Source organism: Sciurus carolinensis, chromosome 10 (genome assembly GCF_902686445.1).
Source record: "Sciurus carolinensis chromosome 10, mSciCar1.2, whole genome shotgun sequence".
NCBI lineage: Eukaryota > Metazoa > Chordata > Mammalia > Rodentia > Sciuridae > Sciurus > Sciurus carolinensis.
In genome coordinates, this window is record NC_062222.1 from 7,888,420 (window position 1) to 7,910,771 (window position 22,352).

At 34.5% G+C, this 22,352-nt stretch overlaps 1 protein-coding gene across 3 annotated transcripts in view; it reads right to left on the reverse strand.

The window, feature by feature from the left end:
* Sclt1 (sodium channel and clathrin linker 1) overlaps positions 1–22,352 on the reverse strand; it is a 153,144-nt gene that overhangs the window by 119,983 nt on the left and 10,809 nt on the right. For 2 of the 3 annotated variants that reach the window (XM_047567125.1, XM_047567124.1), the window contains exons 3-5: positions 4,358–4,416; positions 3,768–3,840; positions 154–209 (exon numbers count right to left, since the gene is read on the reverse strand). In XM_047567125.1, coding sequence (XP_047423081.1) covers positions 154–209; positions 3,768–3,840; positions 4,358–4,416 — 188 coding nt within the window. The remainder of the gene's footprint in view (positions 1–153; positions 210–3,767; positions 3,841–4,357; positions 4,417–22,352) is intronic. The other variant, XM_047567126.1, reaches the window with a different exon arrangement.

The following is a 22,352-nucleotide window of genomic DNA, read 5'->3' on the forward strand; positions in this document are numbered from 1 at the left end:
TGATTTGTTTAAGGTCACACATTGGAGTCAGAGCTCCTATCATATGCCAGAGCATGACACTCTTGTAGCCAGTAGATTTTAAGTATCAAATAACAAAACTGAACGTCATCAAAAACAGCAATAAAAGAAAAAACCAAGAGCTAATTGATCTACCTTTCATTTTCCTTGATGACATTTTCAAGTTGCAGTTTCATCTCACCCATCTGTTGCTGAAAGAATAAGATACAGTGTAATGATACATGTTCCAGACAGTTAAATCTCCATTAACTAGTTCATTCACATGGAAGCAATTAGACTTTATATTACTCTACAGATAAAAAAACTTATCAGTTTTAAATATGAAGTTTGATAATTCACAGAACACAGTAAAACATTCATTTTGAATAGACTATAAATAATTTTAAGTAGCACATTGAGAAATATTATAATTTCCATGATTTCTAGCCATGAAAAGCAGATGAAAGGTTTTCCTCAGTATCACACTATAACAAATATTAGATGATGCCTGTATCTTGACTGTATATCTCAATTCAGCTTAGATGAAGCCCACTCAGAAGTGTGTGCATTTTTCTAATATTTCAATGGGTACAATGGTAATGGGGAAAAGAAAACAGAGATCTTCAGCAGCTGTTCATTTAGTCTCTGACTCAGCAGCTTTATTAACTAAACCCTCTGCACTAGGCAGAACTGCTGTGGAAATCAGGCATGGTCACTGACACATACTTAGCAGGAAAGAGAGTTTAAAAATAAAACATATTCTGAAGAATAAAAGACTGTACAGGGAAAGAGTTGAGATTCTGATGAACTTTCTCTGAAGGAATAAAGGGATTCCTAGGATTTCAAAACGAAAGCAGGAACTTTTCAAGGAAGGGGAAATATGAATAAAGGAATAAAGGCAAACAATGAGTAGTCGGCTCTCAAAAGAAGTAAACGGGTAAGCGGAAAAAGGGCGCACAGCGAGGCGGCCAGGTGAAATCACACTTGAGCACGCCCATTAGTTTTGATTGTGCACCCTGGTAAAGGACAGGAGCCAGGCCTGGAGTGAACCCTGCAAAAGACGCATGGGACAGTCCATGGGAGTCCAAGTCCTCCTCTCTCCCTTCCAACCAGACAAGCTTAAGGCAGCTCAGTCTCAGAAAGCAGCAATAGTCAATTCTAACTACAAAGCTGGTGTGAAAGGTGAATTTTCCCCAGAACGCTGCTATGCCTGAATCATACTTAAACCAAAATGAATTAACTTACTACCAGATTGAGTACTGACCATACATGGAGGAAGAGATAAAACTGTAAAAGGAATGTGTGGGATCTTGAATGTGATGCTTAAAGATTTGGATTTTATTGTAGCAATTATCCCCATTTAAACAATTTTTTAAAAAAATTGATCTTTAAAAATTTTAAAATAGCAATGTATTTTGAAAAGTATTTCTTACTTTCAAAAACTTACAAAGGATATATCTGCATCAGTTACATTTATAGATAGATGATAATGATCGCATTAAAATTCCTTACTGTAAAATATTTCAAAATATTTAATATTTGAGAGGGAAGGAAATCTACACAGTATTTCTCACATCATCTAATCTTCCCCTACTATTTACATTTTCCTAGTAGAAAAATCTTTCTATAGAGAATTACAGCAATATTTTTCCTGCTTTGAAGAGAGACTATTTTTGGATCGAGTCAGTAAATCCTAAGAATTAGTTCTACTAATTAATAATATCAGTGTGAGCAATTATTCTAGAAGTAGCTGTCAACATCTTTTTTCCTCTCTAAAAGAACAACTCTTCTTATCATCATAGATTCTGGGCTTTTTACTGAAATTTCTCCTAGCAATTAATTCAGTAATCACCCTTAAATGGTAAGAATGCCAAATGAAAATGAAACTAAACATTATAGTAAAATAGCTGATTAAAGAGATACATAAATCATATAATAAAAGTTTAAAAGACTTTAATTTCAAGATAATCAGTTACTCTATGCTATAACAATTAGAGCACATAATATGCTATTTCAACAATTTACAGAAAGTAGATTCAGAGAAACTTTAGATTCACTAGTCCTAAAGATAAAAGCAAAATATCATTTGTGCAAAAAGGAGCTTTCTATTGTTCTTTAATTGTCAATTAGAAAGATGAAAAGACATTACTGTGGTTGGCTTAAATTTAAATGACCACAGGCTAGAAAGTACTAGTAAAGACTAGAAAATGAACTAAGAATTGGCTTATGATAAGATAGAAAATGCAATATAAAGAAAAGACTGTTTTTGAAATTTTTAACTTTATATATATTGAGGAATAATCTTTTTAAAATTTTTAAAAATTTGTTCTAACTGGTTATACATGACAGTAGAAGGCATTTTCACACACTGTACACAAAAGAAGCGTAACGTCTCATTCCTATGGCTGTGGGGATGGGAAGGACAGTAGGATGAGACAGACATTATTTTCCTATACACATGTATGATTACACTACTGGTGTGACTCAGAAGAATAATCTTCTAAAAGAAAGTCTACATATTTCCAGATGCAATGGAATAACTTAACTTTATGCTTAGGAATTGGAAGCATGTGTTTGTTCAGTAAAGTTACATATCAACCCATCAACTGAAAACTAAGAGACTATTAAGCTCTAACCATCATGTTTCCATAAGCCCTGTCATTTAATCATTCATCAGATATTTAAAGACCTACTATGTGCTATACTTTAAAGCATAACCCAGGATCTCATCCTACTAATGCATACAGAGAAGAGTAATGAAGTGAGCAAGTGCTTAGTGGCTGCCATGCCTAAAGTGGCATTCTGAGAAAATCAGTCTCAAGGGTTGTTTTTATGTCAATTCATTATACTGTCTTCCATCTGCACTAAATTAAGTCAACCCTGCTCGCCTTTCCACAACAAAACTGATCCAGGGATTGGCATCTTAGCCAAATACAATCATGAGTATATTCACGCTCTAACAAAGGGAAGTCATTGCCAGCTGGTGGGCCTAGCTTTAGACGTGTAAATTCTAATTAAGAAATGCTTCTATTGTATTGTTATCCCAGTATTATAAAATTTGGGAAGAAAATGTAAAAGACATTTTCAGTTCAAAGAAACACATTACAAATATTAGTTATAGTCTAAAAAAAGGAATGCATTGAAACTCAGATTGTATCCTGAACAATTCTGTGCTATTATTCTAATTTTCCATGATTCTAGTCTCAGAAGCCCTGGAACCCAGAATAATAATCTGTCTGTAGAGACAGATTTCTCTGTTTCTTTTTTCCCTCATTCCTAAAATAAGCTCTCATTGCTAAGAGGATTTCAGAAAGAAAGAAAGAAAAAAACTGCTACAGTTCAAGCCTATATTAGAAGTGGATTAATAATATTTAAAAAACATAAAACAAAAGCATCTGACAGAGACAATATTTGAAATTGGGGGGAAAGTCCATTATGCAAACAGTAAGAAAGACAGGTAGAATGAAAATAAGAAGGGTCTGAAAGGATGAGTTAAGAGAGAGAGAAGTAAATAAGCAAGCAATAATGTGACCAAAAGATTCTACTAAGTATCAGGGATGTTCCTGTCAGAGAAGAAGAGCAAGTAAATACTGAATTAAAAATGAAACTGAAGAGAAACTTTAAACACACACACATGGTTACAGAGAGTCAAAAACTGATTGATTACAGCAAAGTATTTTATTTCTAATCAATGTTTTTTTTAAAGAATGTGAGTATTTTTTCTTTTCAAAATAAAATATAACAAAAAATTCATACTTAAGACTTCATACCTGATAATATTTTAGCTGGCGATTTAGCTCTTCTAGTTGTTTATCATACTCAGTAATAAGAGGTGCTAAAAAGCTAAAGAAAAAAATGAATATGCTATATTTTAAATGTTATTTAGTTTAATAAGTATCTAACAAGTGAAATAAATTACACGTCAACATTTAATAGGAATCAATACCTGGCCTTTTTTCCTAGATCAAGGGTTTTCAATCTTAGCACAATCGATATTTTGGACTGAAAGTTCTTGGTTGTATGTGGGGTTGGCAGTAGCATAGGAAGTTGGCCTTGAGCATTTAGGCTATTTAATAGTGTCCCTGATCTTTACTCAGTAGATGCCAGTCACTGCCTCCCACTCCTTGGGAAAATGTTTCTAGACATTGCCAAGTATCTCCTAGGGGACAGGGGCCAAATCATCCTCCACTGTGAATCACTCTACAGACTCTGTAATACCTGCTGTTCCTTATCAATTCAAAAACAAGTCATTTAAAACTAACTGTAGCAGACCATGACATAACTTTCCTAATACTAAAAGAATTCTTTCAATGATAATTGATATAATTAAGAAAATAGCATTTTTCTGGTAATACTTTACCTTTGGTCAACAACAGAGTTTACTGATATGTCATCTCCATCTCCTTTGAAGACAGTTTTCTAAAATAGAAAATATGGAACTTTAAATGTTTAAATAAAAATTTTTAAATCTTATAAAATCTATTGATATAATTCAAGAAGAGAGAAAAAGGGAAAAAATCAACTTAATTGATATTGAAACATATTTTGTAAATTTACCAGTCATATATGCTAAAACAAAATAAAAGCACCCTCTTAATAAATTAGAAATGTAAGTGATTTTTCTTGATTTTATAAAAATATCTACCAGAAACCTACATTAATTACCATTCTTCATAATGGCAGAGCAAAGGCACTACATTAAATTCAGAAGTAATACAAGGCTGTTCACTCTCACTTTTAAAATTCAACATCATTGTTATGCTTTGTGTGTGAGGTGTTCCCCAAAAGTTCACATCTGAGACAATGCAATAAGGTTCAGAGGAAAAATGACTGAGCTGTGAGAGTCTTAAACCACATAGTGAATTAAATCCCTGATAGGGATTAACTGAGTGGCTGGAGGAGATGGGCATTGGGGATGTGGCTCTGGGTTACGCTTTTATATCAGGCAAATGAAGTATTTCTCTCTGCTTCATGATCACCATGTGGGCTGCTTTCCTCTGCCACACTCTTCCGCCATGATATTCAGTCTCACTTTGGGCCCAAGGAATAGAGCCTGCTGTCTATGGACTGAGACCTCTGAAACTGTGAGCCCCTAAACTTTTCCTCCTCTACAATTGTTCTGGTCGGTCTTTCAATCACAGCAGTGAAAAAGCTGACTAAAACAATCATACTAAAAGTTCTTGTGAATACAACATGATGTGGAGGAGAATTAAAGGTAGAAAAGCAAAATAACAATATTATTATTTACAATTTACTATTTACCTAGACAATGCCACATAGACCGCTAAATATTAGGACTAATAAGAAAAAACACTAAGTCCCAGATAGAAGAAAAACATTAAAAAACAAATCAGTAGATTCTTCAAACACTAGTACTTTCCTTCTTGATCTGCCTTGAGATTTATGAATTTTATGGATCTTTAAAAACAATCAACTTTTTTAGCTTTGTAGCTTCTTATGTTTTTCCCCCCATTGATTTCTACCTCTTTCTTCCTTTTTTTTTTTTTGGGGGGGGGGCGCTAATTTGCTGTGCTTTTTCTATTTTTTCTTCTTAAATCCTTGTAATGAAGGCTGTGAACTTCCCTCTAAGCACAGCTTTAGTTACATTCTACAAATTTAAAAATGTTTAATTTTTGATTTTGAGATAATTATAGATTTACAGGCAATTATAAGAAATAATAGATATCATATAACTTTTGATCAGTTTTCCCCAATGGCAACACCTTGCAAAACTAGTTTAATATACAGATACTCCTCAACTTCTGATGGGCTCATGTCCTAATAAACCCATTATTAAGTTGAAAACATGGTAAGTTGGAAAATACACCTAACCTACCAAACACCACAGCTCAGCAACACAGTACACTGAAACACAGGTAGTTTACCCTTCTGATCAAGTGGCTGGCTAGGAGCTGTGACTCACTGTTGTCACCCAGCAAGACAAAAGAGTGTCGTACCAGGTATAGCTACCCCCCCAAAAAAAGATGAAATTTGAAAGTACAGTTTTTCTACTGAATGTGTATTGCTTTGCACCACAAAGTGAAAAGAATCTAATACCAAACCATGGTAGGTTGGGTACTACTTGTAGTACAATGTTACCACCAAGATACTGACACTCTGAAGATACACAATAGTTCCATAACCCAAGGGTCCCTCATGCTGCCAATTTTGCCATACCTACTTACCTCTCACCGTCTTGTCCCTGAACCTTGGCATTCACTAATCTGGACTCCATTTATACTTATCAGTTTTACAATGTACATAAATGGAATCAAACAGTATCTAATCTCCTGGGATTAGCTCCCTCTCCCACTCAGTACAAGATCCTAGACATTTGCTGCCTGTATCAATAACTAATTCCTTCTTATTGCTGAACAATATTATATTGTAAGCATGTTACTACTGCTTATTTAACCTCTCCCCTACAGAAAGGTATCTTGGTTGTTCCCTGTTTGAGGATATTATGAACAAACCTTCTCTAAATATTTGTATACAGATTTTTCTGTGAACATAAGATGCTTAAGAGTGCGAATGCTGGGTCTAATAATAATTTCATGTTTCCTGTTTAAAAAAACTACCAAACTGTTTCCCAGAGTAGCCATAACATTTTATATTCCCACCAATAATGCATGATTATTATTAGTCCATTTTATGTTGCTATAACAAAATATCTGAGGCTGTGTAAAATACAAAGAAAAGAGGTTTACTTAGCTCACTCTTCTGGAGACCCAAGGGCACATTTTGTTCTGGTAAGAACCCTCCCTTGAGGTGAAGGCACATGGCATCATGGTGGAATGTAAAAGGGAGGCATCACCCAGCAAGACAGAAGGCCAGAAAGGGATTCTTAACAACTTGCTCCCATGAGAACAACTAACTCGCTGTGAGATCAGCAGCACCCCTAACCATCTAGACACCTCTCACTAGTCTGCCTCTGAACACCACCACCCTAAGCACCATGCCTCCAACAATGAACCTCTGGGGAACAAACCACACCCGAATCACAACGCGATTGACCTGGTTTTTCACATACTCATCAACATTTGTCACTATATTTTATTTTAACCATTCTGGAAGGTACATAGTGCCATTTCATCATGTTTTACTTTAAATCTAGTAATTTAATTTAATTGTGGTAGGCTGAACAATGACCACCAAAAATGTTTACATCCTAACCTCTGAACCCATGAATTTGCTATGGCATATGGCAAAAGGAATTGGCAGATGTGATTAAGAATTTGAACATGGAAGATAATTCTAGATTATCCAGATGGAAAATCCATGTCATCATACAGTTTTTATCAAGAAGGAAGCAGATGAAATCAGAAAGAAGGCTACATGAAGAAGTAATCCAGAGAAGTGAAGACATGAGACTTCAGACGGAGCACAGCCTTGTGGACACTTTCAGTTCAGTGAGACCCATTCAGAATTCTGGCCTCCAGAACTGTAGCATAATAATTTGTGTTGTTTAAGTGTCTGTGTTTATGGTGACTTGTTCAGCAATATGAAAATGATGATAATGAACTCTTCGCATGTGCTTACTAGATACTGCATATCCTTTTCAGTGAAAAGAGTACCCATCTTCAAGTCTTTGGCCATTTACTTAGGCTACGCTGAGGTGTGATTGACAAAAAAAAATTGTACGTCTCTAAGGTATACAAAGTTATGATCTGATACACATGTATATAGTGAGATGACTGCCAAATCAAGGTATCCATCTCTTCCTATAGTTAAACTTCTTGTGTTTCGTTTTGTGGTGAGAAACACTGAGATTTACTTTGTTAGCAAACTTCAAGTATATAGCACATTAATATTTTTTCTCTTCTTTTGTACCAGGACTTAACCTAGGGGTGCTTTATGCTGAGCACATCCCAAACACTTTTTATTTATTTATTTTTTTTTTTGAGTCAGAGTTTCACTAAATTGCTGAGGGCCTCATTAAATTGCAGAGACTAGCCTCAAACTTGTGAGCCTCCTGCCTGAGTCTCCCTAGTCACTGGGAACGCAGGTGTGTGCCACCATGACTGGCTATACTATATTATTCTTAACTATATTCACCATGCTGTATATCAGAGCTCTGGAACTTCTTTTCCTTATAACTGATAGTTTATGCCCCTGAACAAAATCTTGTTTTCTGCACACCCCAGCCACTGGTGCCACAATTCTACTCTTTGCTTTTATGAATTCAGTGCTTAAAATTCTACATCTAAGTGATGTCATGAAGTATTTGATTTATTTCACAAACCATAATGTCTTCAAGTTATGCCATGTTGTCACAGATGGTCAAATTTCCTTCGTTCTTAAGACTGAGTAATGAAGAACTCTTTTTCTCTCCATATATGACAAAAAATCATTGCCAAGACCAATGTCAAGGAGCTCTCCTCTTGTTTGTGGGAATATTATGGTTTCGGGCCCTACATTTAAGTATTTAATCCATTTTGAGTTGATTTTTTTTTTTGTACAATACAAGAGTCTACTTTCATTCTTTTGCATCTGGATATCCAGATTTCTCAACACCATTTATTACAGATAATTCTTTCCTCATTGTACGTTCTTGACATCTATGTTGAAGTATAGTTGACAGTATGTGTGAGTTAACGTCTGCGTTCTCTATTCTGTTCAGTTGGTCTATGTGTCTGTTTTCATACTGTTTGATTAATATGGTTTTGAATGTAACTTGAAATTAGGAAGTGTGATGCCTACAGTCTTGTCCTTCCTCAAGAATTTCTTAGCTATTTAGGGTCTTCAGTGGTCCTATACAATTTATTTTTTTCTCTTTCTACATAACTGCCAATGGGATTTGATGCCGACTGCACTGAATCTGTAGACTGCTTTGGTAGTGTGGACACTTTGACAATACTAAGTCTTCCAATCCATGAATACAGGGCCTTTTACCATTTATTTTTATCTTTTAGTTCTTTCATCACTGTCTTAACAGTTTTCAATTTCTTAGTGTTTTTCACTTCCTTGGCTGATTTTTTTCCGAAGTAGTTTATTCTTTTTGATGCTATTGTAAATAAGATTGTTTTAATTTCTTTTTCAGATAGTTTATTGTTAGTGCATAGAAAAGCAATGACTTGAATGTTACTTTTCCACCTAGTGAATTTACCAGTTTTTTAAAATTAATTTTAATATCTTTTGATGGAATTTTTAGATTTTTCTTGTATATAAGATAGTGTCACAGAAACAAAGGAGTTTTATTTCTTTTTTTCTGATCTGGATCCAATTTCTTTCTTTTTCTTGCCTAACTGCTAGAACTTTCTTGCCAACTTTTGCTAGGATTTCCACTACTTTTTGACTAGAAGTGGCAATAATCTTGGAGAATATTCCAAGCATGCTTGAGAAAAATATGTTGCTGCTGTTGGAATCTTCCACATGTGTCTGTGAGGTCCTTGGTCGAAAGTACAGTTCACAAGCAATGTTCCTTGTAGACCTTCTGTCTGAATGATCTATCCATTGTTGAAAGTGAGGTACTGAAGTTCCCTATTATTATTTTATTGCTGTTTACTTCCTCCTTCAGATATATTAGTACTATTTTACATATTCAGGTGCTCCAATTTTGAGTATATGTATATTTACAATTGTCATATTCTCCTAATGACTTGACTTTCATCTTGTCTCTTGGACAATTATTACTCTACGTGTCTAACCGTAGCTACCCCTGTGCATGCTCACACACGCTCTCCCTCTCCTTCTCTCTCTCTGCCTGTCCTGTTTGCACCTTCATGGAGTATCTCTTCCTAACCCTCCATTTCCATCCTATGTGTGTTATTTAATTCTTTGATTTTTAATTTACTCAGTCACTTTGTGTCTTAATTAGAGAATTTAGTTCCTCTAAATTTTAAGGAATTGCTGCCAATACTTACTAATGCCATTTTATTGTTTTATCAGTGTTTTGTAGTTCCCATGTTCTTATCTTCTCTTGCTTTCTTCTATTGGGTTTAGTAATTTTTCTGTAATAGCTTGTTTTCATTTTCTTCTCTTTATCTTCTGCATATCTATGACAGGATTTTGCTTTGTAGTTACCATGGTCTTACATAAAACATTCCATAATTACAATAGTCTACTTTAGGCTTATAGTAACTTAACTTCAATCACATACAAAAACTTTAAGCTTTTATTCTTCAATTTCTCATAATTTTAAAAAAATCTCACCATTAACTTTTTTATGAGTATCCTTTAGCAAACAGTTATAATTATTTTAAAAATGTATCTTTTAATCTTTATACAACTGTTAAAAGTGATTCATACACTACCATTACAGTATTAGAATATTCTTAATTTGACCCAAACTTCACTTTTAGTTATTTTCATATTTCAACACACATCTGATGTCTTCTCATTTAAGAATTCTCTATGATGAAACCCCTTCAGCTTCTGTTTATCTAGAAAAGTATTATCCCTCTTCTGTTCTGATGGAGTTTTGCCAGGCAAAGTATTCTTGGTTGACAATTCCACCCCTGCCCCTGCCGCCATACTTTGAATATATCATGCCACTCATTCATGGCCTGTAAAGTTTCTGCTAAGAAGTCCACTAATAGTCTTCTGGAAATGACCTTGTATGTGATGAGTCTTTCTATTGCGGCTTTCAAAATTATGTCTTTGATTTTTGACAATTTGATTACAACATGTCTTGGTAAAGTCATCTTTGAGTTGAATTTGTATTGAAAACTTTGATTCTCATATACCTCAATATCTAGATCTCTTGCCCAAGATTTGTTAAGTTTTCAGACATTATTTTTTAAAGTAAGTCTTGTGCCTTATTCCATTTTTTCCCTGAGAGTGGTGCCCTGAAATGCTCAAGTTCGGTGTGTTTTGTCTTCTGCAGAATTGAGCCAGATGATCTTAAGTGCTTAGAAGCCCTCTACAAATGTGCACGTCCACCTGAGGGCTGGGGGTGCAAATACGGGGAGCCAGTCATAGGGCAGGGGCAGACTGAGGTACATGAAGCACTGGAGTGACCTGTGGTCCAGTTAGTGGTGGTGGAATCTATAGATGAAGTATCCCAAGAGCTTTGTGAGCTGTCCTGCTGATAGAGTCTACAAAGCACTTAATAGGTTACAAAGCCTTTGTTGAGTTGCTATGAGTCCTGGCCTATCTTCTGTGCTTACCTCTCCTAGTCATTCAGTCATGCTGAAGCCCTCAGTATTCTGAGTGGTTCAAGAAAGAAGTGGGGGCTGGGATATAGCTCAGTTGGTGGAGTGCTTGCCTTGCAAGTATAAGGCACTGGGCAAAAAAAAAAAAAAAAAAAAAAAAGGAAGTGGGCCTCTTGGGAATATCCTACGCAGCTGGGAAGCCAGAGCTCACTCGCTACGTCCACAGGAAGAACTAGAAGCCAAGGGACTCACTCTTTCTTGTTACTGAGCAGTGCTACCTTGGGGGAGGGGTAACATGGGTAAAGTGAAACTGCTCTTACTCTTTTCAATCCATCTATTCTCTAAATTGTTTTCTCCCCTCAACAGAGTGCTAGAACTTAGCTGCTGGACCCTTGGTTTCCTAAAAAGGTACTCTTGTCTGTGAATGGTTGTCAAAATGTATAGACTGAAGGGAAATGATGGTAGAAAACTCCTACCTTCTTGCTCTGCTGCTCATTTTCTATTGGATAGTTTTGTTTTGTTTTTTAAATATTAAAGTTTGAGTGTTTATCTTCCCTATAAAACCTCTTAGATATGCAATTAGAGACATGTCCAAGAATATATTTAAATAATATGGCAAAATTAAAGACCTGGAAAAAATCTGAATTTTCTCAAAAGGACAACAATGATAAATTTTGGCAAAAGAGTATAATACAGTGTAGTAGGTAGCAGCAATAGTATATAAATGGTAATAAATGTACCAAATATTAAAAATAATATTAAGCACAAAAAGCAGTACTGCAGGATATATGTAATACAGTATTGTCACTTATATTAGGGTTTAAAAATGTGGCAAATGGTAACATAAAATGATTTCAGACTTGATCATGTATATTAAAAGTATTAAAGTATGTATAGTATTGAAAAGGACTAAATTCAGGTTAGTGACTATCACGGGGAAGGAACAGGGTACACAGGGAGATTCAATTATTTCTATAACACTTTATTTCTTAACAAAAACAAAACAATACAATATAATAATTATGGCAAAAAGTTAATGACACAATCTTTGTTTTATTTCTATACTTGGAAGTATGCTTAAAATGTATAAATTTAATGAAAAAATAATAGTAATATAGAAAGTGTTTAACCTAATTCCTGACATAAGCTCTTAACAAATCTTAGCTCTTTAATTTTAATTTTTTTTCTGAATATGAAAAAAACAAAAACACAAATGTAATGGCTAACCCAAAGTACATAATAAGCATTCAATCCACATAGGAAGAATTAGCTCTCAAAATGAAAATCCTCAAATGACACTTTCACATGGTCCAGGAGAAATGTAACAGGAACTGTATAAAATCAAAAGGTAAGCTTACAGAGTTAAAGAACGCCATCACCTGCCACATAACAACATTCCAGTCAACAGCACTCTGCACATATGACAGTGGTTCCACAAGTTAATACCACCTAGTGACATCATAGTGTTAGGTTTGCATGATACTCTGTATGATGTTTGCACAATAAAAAACTTATGTGACTCATTTCTCAGAACATGCCCCCTTTGTTAAGAAACAGCACGAGCATAAATGCATCCAGTGGCTTATGTAATCTCAGAAGGCTATTTATCCTAGGTTATCAAAAATTACCTCCGAGACCAGGAAACTTGGGGTCCACAGGTTACATAGTGGACTAAGAATTGGCTTCTCCACCACACAAGTGGAACCCCGGGGAAATCCTGGGGTGCAGTCTTCCAGTGTGGACCAGCAATTGCTGGGCCCTGGAGGTGCGCTGATTTAGAATCTCCAGCCAAGAGCCTGGAGTATACCTAAGCCTAACCTCCCCCTCCAGGAGTTCTGCCTACAGGATTACCTCTCTTCCCCTAGCAACCCGACCCTGAGGGTGGAGCAAGCACCATACTCCAAACACCACCACCAACTGCTAGAAGGGAAGCTGAGAATCTTTTGAACTCCAAGGGAAACAACTCTAACTTTTCATTGAGATCTGTTTTTTTTTTTCTTTTTTCTTTCCTCTTTTCTTTTCTCTAATTGTGACCTTAATGGTTCATGGACACTTATACATATTCATATATTTTTTTTTTCATTTCTCATTTCTAGCATTTTTGAAACCAATTAGTTTTCATGGGCCAGTTTTTTCATGACTAGAAGTTTGATTAGTATATTTCAGTTTTATTTTGTATTTTTTTTTTATTTTTAATTTTTAAAAATTTACTTCACCTATGCATTTTTTCTCTTACTTATCTGTTTCCTTTGAATCTTTTTCTCTCTTTTCTTCTGCTAATAGCCAGTCTCTATTGTTCTCTTTCACTCTTCCTTTAATTTTTTACTTCTATGCTCTCTCCTCCTCATAATCGTCACATCCTATATCACTTCTGTCCTCTCCCTTTCCATAATTCAAAAAAGTAAACCCTTTTGCAAACTCACTGGTTTTATTGTAGGCAATAACTAATCAAATCATTTCTGTTTATTGTGACAACATTGTAGATGTCATAGCAGGAATTATTTAGTTTAATGCTGCACATAATTTGCACTCATTGTCGCTACTATTTGTCTCCTCCTAAACAGTGAAGTACTATAAGTCTACAGGATAGAAACTCTACTGCCTCACGTCCATACAGTCAGATGGGTAGACATACAAAAAACATGAAAAAACAAGGGAACAAACTGCCCCAAACAAACCATGATTCTTCAATAACAGAATCTATCCTACCACAGTGGAGGAGATGTCAGAAAAGGAGTTTAGAATATACATACTTAAACTAATCTGGACATATCAGAGAGAAAATAAAGGAAGTGAAAGAACATTTCAATAAAGAGCTAGAGATCCTGAAAAAACTCAGGCAGAAATCCTCAAAATGCAGGAATCAATGAACCAAATTAAAAGTTCTATGGAAAGTACCACTAACATACTAGACCATTTGGAAGATAAAGTTTCAGGCAATGAAGACAAAACATATGATCTTGAAAATCAAGTTGACCATGGAGAAAAGTTGTTAAGAGTCCATGAACAGAACTTCCAAGAAATATGTAATAACCTGAAAAGATAAACTGTAATATTTATTGGGATAGATGAAGGCTCAGAGATATAAACCAAAAGAATGCACAACCTTTTCAATGAAATACAAAAAATTTTCCAAACCTAAAGAATAAAATGAAAAATCAGATACAAGAGACTTACAGGACTCCAAATACACAAAATTACAACAGACCCACACTAAGACACATTATTATGAAAATGCCTAATGTACAGAATAAGGATAGAATTTTAAAGTTGTAGAGAAAAATAATAAGTCACATTTAGAGGGAAGCCAATCCAGACCTCAGCTGATTTTTCAACCCAGACCCACAAACCTAGGAGGTCTTGGAATAATATTCCAACCTCTGAAAGAAAATGGATGCCAGCCAAAAATACTATACCCAGGAAAAATTAAACTTTATAACTGATAATGAAATAAAAACCTTTCATTATCAACAAAAGTTAAAAGAATTCACAACTAAAAAGTCCGTTCTAACAAACATACTCAGTAAAATATTCCATGAGGAATAATGAAAAAGAGAAAACCAGCAAAGAGAGGAACTACCCTAGAATAGTCAATCAAAGGAGAAACTGATTCAAATTAAAAACCAGAAATAAATCAAATTGACAGGAATAAAAATCATATCTCAATAATAACACTGAATGTAAATGGCCTAAATTCATCAATCAAAAGACACAGACTGGCAGATTGGATTAAAAACAAGACTCAACAATCTGCTATCTCCAAAAGACTCACTTCATAGGCAAAGACGTCCACAGACTAAAGATAAAAGAATGGGAAAAAGCTTATCATTCACATGGATGGCAGAAACAAGCAGAGGTCTCTATCCTCATATCAGATAAAATGGACTTTAAGCCAAAGTTAGTCAGCAGTAACAAAAAATGACATTTCATACTGCTTAAGGGAATTATATTTCAACAAGATATAACAATCATTAATATTTACTGTTAAGGTGCTAGTCCAATAACCAAATGAAAACTCTGGGTCTTTTTGAAGCAAAGACAAAGGATTTATTATGGCCAGAGCCAAGGGAGCAACAAGCAAACAGTTCTGAAGCCTCCAAAGATGAATGCAGGTGGAGAGCATCTTAAGGAAAAAACAAAAACAAAAACAAAAAAAACACCAAAGAAAGGGGGTGGGAGAGGCAGTTATAATCACAAGATACATTTTGTACATTTTCTCAGATATTACACCTTTTCAGAAAAACAATTTGGTATTAGTCCCATAGAGCAAGGATGTTGTGGTCAGGGTCCAAGTAGGAGGGAGTGGAGGTGTTAGCTTTCACGTGAGTGGGCTCATGTGGAGGGGGGCCAATTTCACATGGGGTGTGGTGTCTGAACAAAACGGAGTAAGTCTGGCTAATTTTCAAATCAGTTCATAACATAATGCCCTAAACAATGAACATCTACATACATCAAGCAAACCCTTCTCAACTTCAAGAATCAAATAGACCACAACAAAATAATACTGGGTGATTTTTACACAACTCACTTACCACTGGACAGATCCTCCAAACAAAAACTAAACAAAGAAGCCATAGAATTAAAAAATGCAAGTAATATTTTAGACTAAACAGACATATATAGAATATTTCATCCATCAATGACTGAATAACTATCTTCTCAGCAACATGAGTCATTTTCTAAAATAGATCATATCTTAGGCCACAAAGAAACTCTTAGCAAATACAAAAAAATTGAGATAATACCTTACATTCTATTATATCATAATGGAATGAAATTAGAAATCAATGATAAAATAAAAAATAGAAGGTACTCTAATACCTGTACACTTAATAAGAAGTGATTGAACGACCATCTGATAGCTGAAGAGATCAGGGATGAAATTAAAAAAATACTTAAAGGTAAATGAGAATAGTGATACAACATATCAAAATCTCTGGGACACTATGAAGGAAGTGCTAAGAGGAAAGTTCGCTGCATTGAGCTAATTGATTAAAAGAACAGAAAGTCAACAAATAAATAACCAAACATTACATCACAAAGTCCTAGAAAAAGAAGAAATCAACACCAAAAGCAGAAGGAAATAATTAAAATCAGAGTTGAAAACAATGAAATTGAAACAAACAAAAAACAATCCAAAAAATGAACAAAACATAAAGTTGGTTCTTTGAAAAAATAAACAAAATTGCTACGCCAACAAGAGAGACAAAATTCAAATTCCTAAAATTTGCGATCAAAAAGTACATATCACAACGTACACTAATGAAATATGATAATCAGAAGTTATTTTGAAATTTTGTACTCTAATAAAATAGAAAATCTTGAAGACATCAACAATTTCTAGAGACATATGACCCACCCAAATTGAATCAGGACATAGAAAATTTAAACAGATCAATTTCAAGCAGTGAAATTGAAGACGCCATCAAAAGCCTATCAACAAAGAAAAGCCTGGGACCAGATGGATTCTCAGTCGCATTCTACCAAACCTTAAAGAAGAACTAACACCAATTCTCCTCAAATTAGTCCATGAAATAGAAAGGAGGGAAGCTTTCTAAACACATTCTAAGAAACTTAATATCACCCTGATACCAAAACCAGGCAGACACATCAAGGAAAGAAAATTTCAGACCAATATCCCTGATTAACATAGAGGCAAAGATTCTTAATAAAACTCTGGCAAATCACGTATTAAAAATATTTAAAAGATAGTGCACCATGATCAAGTGGGGTTCTTCCCAGGGATGCAAGGTTGATTCAACATATGGAAATCAATAAATGTAACTCATCACAACAATAGACTTAAAGATAAGAGTCACATGATTATCTCAACAGATGCAGAAAAAGCATTTGACAAAATACAGCATCCATTCATGTTCAAAACACTAGTAAAACATACCTCAACATTATAAAAGCTGTATATTCTAACATCATTCTACGTGGAGAAAAACTGAAAGCATTCCCTCTAAAAACTGGAACAAGACAGGGATGACCTCTTTCACCACTTCTATTCAACACAGTCCTGGAAACTCTAGCCAGAACAATTAGACAGACCAAAGAAATTAAAGGGATGAAAATAGGAAAAGAAAAACTCAAACTATCCCTATTTGCCGATGACATAATTATATATTTAGAAGATCCAAAAAATTCCACCTGAAAACTTATAGAACTCATAAATAAATTCCAAGTATCTTGATATAAAATTAACACCCATTAATCAATTGCATTCTTACGCATCAACTGTAAGAAATTAGAAAAACTATCCTATTTACAATAGACTCAAAAAATTGGGAATCTAACAAAAGAGGTAAAACAATGAAAACTACAGTACTCAAAGAAAAAAACTGAAGAGGACCTTAGAAGATAGAAAGATCACAGTTTTAGATAGGCAGAATTAATATTGTCAAAATGGCCATACTACCAAAAGCACTACATATATTTAATGCAATTCCTATTAAGGTTCTAATGACATTCTTCATTGAAACAGAAAAAGCAATCATGAAATTCATTTGAAAAAAATAAAATGCTCAACATAGGCAAAGTAATCCTTAGCGAGAAAAGTGAAGCAGGAGGAATATCACAATACCAGACCTTAAATTACACTACAGAGCTACAGTAAAATAAATAGCATGGTATTGGCACCAAAACTGACATGAAGACCAATGGTACAGAATAGAAGACACAGAGACAAACCCACATACAAACAATTATCTCATACTACACAAAGCTGCCAAAAACATATGTTGGAGAAAAGATAGCCTATTCAACAAATGGTGTTGGGAAAACTGGAAATCCATATGCAACAAAATGAAATTAGACCCCTATCTCTCACCTTGCACAAAACTCAACTCAAAGTGGATCAAGGTCCTAGAAATTAGACCAGAGACCCTGTGCCTACTAGAAGAAAAAGTTGGCCAATTCTCCATCATGGCAGCTTAGGAACAGAAATCTCAACAAGACTCCTAAAGTGCAAGAAGTAAAATCAAGAATCAATAAATGGGATGGTATCAAATTAAAACACATCTTCATAGCAAAAGAAAGCAATCAAGATGTGAAGAGAAAGTCTACAGAATGAGAGAAAAGCTTTGCCACCTGTACTGCAGATAGGGCACTAATCTCCAGGATACATAAAGAACTCAAAAAACTTAACACCGAAAGAAAACCAAAGAACCCAATCAATAAATGGGCAAAGGAATTGAACAGGTACTTCACAGAATTTGAAATATGAATGGTCAACAAAGGTAAGAAAAAAATGTTCAACATCTCTAGCAATTAGAGAAAAGGCAAATTAAAACTACACTGAGATTTCATCTCACTTCAGTCAGAATGGCAATTATCAAGAATACAAGTAACAATAAATGTTGGTGAGGATGTGAGGAAAAAGGTACACTTATACTTTGCTGGTGGGACTGCAATTGGTGCAAGCATTATGGAAAGCAGTATGGAGATTCCTCAGAAAACTGGGAATGGAACCACTCCTCAGTTTATACCCAAAGGACTTAATTTTAGCATACTATAGTGATGCAGCCATATCAGTATTTATAGCCACTCAATTCACAATAGCTAAGTAAGCTATGGAACCAACCTAGGTGCCCTTCAACAGATGAATGGATAAAGAAAATGTGGTACACATATACAATAGACTATTACTCTGCCATAAAAAAGAATGAAATTATGGCATTTGCTGGTAATTGGATGGAACTGGAGAGATAGTGCTAAGTGAAATAAGTCAATCCCAAAAAACCAAAGGCCGAATGTTCTCTCTGATATGTGGATGCTGACTCACAACAGGTGGCAGGGAGGGTAGGTACACCAGATTGGATAAGGCAGACTGCAGGAAGGGAGGAACGATGGGAATGGGAAAGACAGCAGACTGAATCGAACATAACTTTCCTATGTTCACGTATGAATACACAACCAGTGTAACTCCATCATGTATAACCATAAAAATGGGAAGTTACTCCAGGTATATATATATGACAAAATATATTTCACTGTTATGTATAATTAAAAAGAACAAATAAGAAAATTACTTAGTTTTTTTAAAGCACTACTTAAGAGATATTTTAACTTTCAATTATTGGAAAATAGTTTAAAAGCATTCTACTGGGCACAAGTGGTACATGCCTAAAATCCCAGAGTCTCTGAAGGCTGAGGCAGGAGTATCACAAGTTCAAAAACAGCCTCAGCAACTTAGTGAGACCCTGTCTTAAAAAAATAAAAAGGGCTGGGGATGTGGCTCAGGGTTTAACTGCCCCTGTGTTCAATCCCTAGTACAAAAAAAAAAAAAAAAAAAAAAAAAAAAAAAAAAAAAAAAAAAGCCTCCTGGCAGTTAAAAATTTTTAAATATTTTCAAATTTCTTAGAAATTTTTATAAAGTCAAAATCTTACAACAATTAACATTATGACTCGTAGTTGGGAATGTATTACATTTTACAAAAGAGTAACTTGAATACTCATCAACTCCCTATCAATCGATTTATAAGAGTTTCCTAATTGTTGCTAATTACATTTCTCCGCATGTTAGCTTATAGATTTTACGTCTGTCCTATTCACTACCAAATTTCAAGAGTCAACACAATGTCTTGCCATACTGATAGAGGCACAATTAGTGGTAGTTAAATGAATAATAAGTAAATTTCTCTCAGATTATTCAGAAAGTAGTTTTTATTCTAAAAAAGTTTAGTAGTCTGCTAATGCTTAACAAATGAAATTCAGACTCCTCAAGGTAACCATCCGTGATCCTCTGCAACCTACTGTTTTTAATGTTGTTTTCTTCTACTTCTATCATGTAAGCTGAACATAAATGGAAGAACATTCTATTTCCTAAACAGCTCTCACTTTCTCACCTCCTGTGGCGTCTCATCCTGTCAGCAGGTGCATCCGAGATGCTCCCATCACCCCCTCTTTTGGCTTCCAATCAAGTTCCTCTGAAATCTTACCTGCTCTTTATTGCCTATCAGATATGCTACATTCTTCAAACTGTTTCTCAATCTTTCCAACTACATTTTTTTGTGACATATTTGGTTTTAATGCTTTTAAGATACAAATAATATACCTTTTTACCTAGTTATTTAATGTTTGCATCGCACCATCTTGTCAGATTTTAAGTTCCTTTGATATGGTCATTTTATTTTATTCGCCCTCACATCACTACCTGGCATGGTTCCTTGCACAAAGGTAGTACTCAATAAGTATTAATAAACTGAATTCTGTGAAAACAATGTTCAAAAAGATTTTGCAATAACAGTTGCTAAGGAATAAAAATGAATAACCCAATAATCCAAAGCAATTATAAAAGTTGTAAGATTCTAAGAATAAACACAATAAATTTACTTAGATTTAAAAAGTCTCTGGAAGAATAAAATGTAGATTTAACAATCCCTTCCCATTTGCTAGTGAAATTTTTAATAAAAAAGACTCTATTACTTAATAATTCAAGATGTAGTTGAGAAAATCATGCTGGCAGAGTAAGACTGAAATTTACTAAAGCATTTATAAATATACTTCCCTTCTACATTCTCTAAAAAAGTTGAACAAATTATGCTAAATAAACTAAACATTTATAGAACTTTATGTATCTTGAATCTTAAAAAAACCTGACCCAGTGATATTAATTTCTATTCATCTTTGATCTCAAGATGACTTCCTGAGATGATGGTGATTGTATAACACAGAAAAATAATGCCAATAATAATAGATTGCAGTTAGGAAAGCACATTCTCTGAACATTTTTCTTCCTCTAACAAAATTAAACACTCACTAACCATCCTAATTACAATTGTGAATTTTTAATTTTGTCTGATTCTAATAAGTATTGTCTATCAAATAAGTAAATAGCATATTCTCCATTCTTTGGAAGGAAATAAAGTACAGCCTAAGTAGCATTTTGTGATGATGTTCTTGTATATTTTAGAGGATTTCAGGAAATCCTTTAAGCCTTTCATTCAGATCACAGGCAGAGTGATTTTCATCTTTTATCAGTACAACATAAGATAAACAGCATAAACTCAGTTGGATTCTTTATTTAAAAAATGTATTAAAAATCAATATCTTAATATCATAGGACAATGAAAAATCAGTGCTTCAAGGATGGGAGTCTAGAACTACATTGATCAATGCAAGAGATAAGCATACCAGAGTAGCTAAGCCTAATTTCATCCATTTAAAACCCAAATTAAATTTAAAAATTCACTTCTGTTTTTTCAAATGTTCAAAAGCTTCACGAGACTAGTGGCTACCAAAATGGATGGTACACAATTACACATTTCTATCATCAGAGAAAGTTCTATCGCACAACATGGTCCAGAACACTAGGAATTAGACTCAAGTCAGAGTCCACATAGATGTTGTATTTTATCTATTGAGTTTGTTGTATTTTATCTATTGAGTATTATATTGGTTAACTCACAGTAGCCTGTCTGCTTCCGTGCAAGTTTCATATATCCATTATTTGGTCTGAGTTGGGACCAACTCCTGTACCCTGCATAAGACATGCAAGTTCTTTCCTGTCTCAGGGCCTCTTCTTGGTACATTCTTTGTTTAGTTCATTTTCTGTCCTAGTTTGAATGTTACTGGAGTAGAAAGGCCTTCTCTGATCTTCCTAAAACAGGCCTCTGTTACCTGACCACCTACAATGACTATATCACAGTACATGGTTTATTTTCTTTGTAGAAATTCATGCATATCTCTTCCACAGAAGGAGGACCCTTCGTCTATCTTCCCTAGCAAAGGCATGCACTGAGTGATTAAATTAGCACTGTCGGATAAGTAAACGTCCTTTCCCACCCACACAAACTCATACATCTTTGACATTGTGCTTTTATGTTCATTCCTTCCATCCTTTTAATTTCAGCTTAACATATCTCTTTTTTCCTAGCAAAGTATTCTTTTTAAATTTTAATGCTGAGTACAGGGATAATGAGCAAAAAGAGAATTCCCAAGATAGAGGAGGAAAATATTTTTAGAAGAACTTTCAGAGAAAATAACTTATTTTTAATACTTCACCCTGTCTCCTCAGCACATACCCAGAGAACCAAAATATCAACCTCACCTCTTAGTACATACATACTGCCAGGGCATAGTTACAAAGAGGATTCAATGAGCCTGGTGCAAGAAAAGGCAAGAAGAGTACAGGGAAAAAAAATAGGAAGGAAGAATTAGGAAAAGACAGAAATTAATTTTCCACTCACCTCCTTGAATGAACTATTTTCTAATCTTTGCATATATGTCATTCAGTGTCCACTACAGCACTATAAGAGA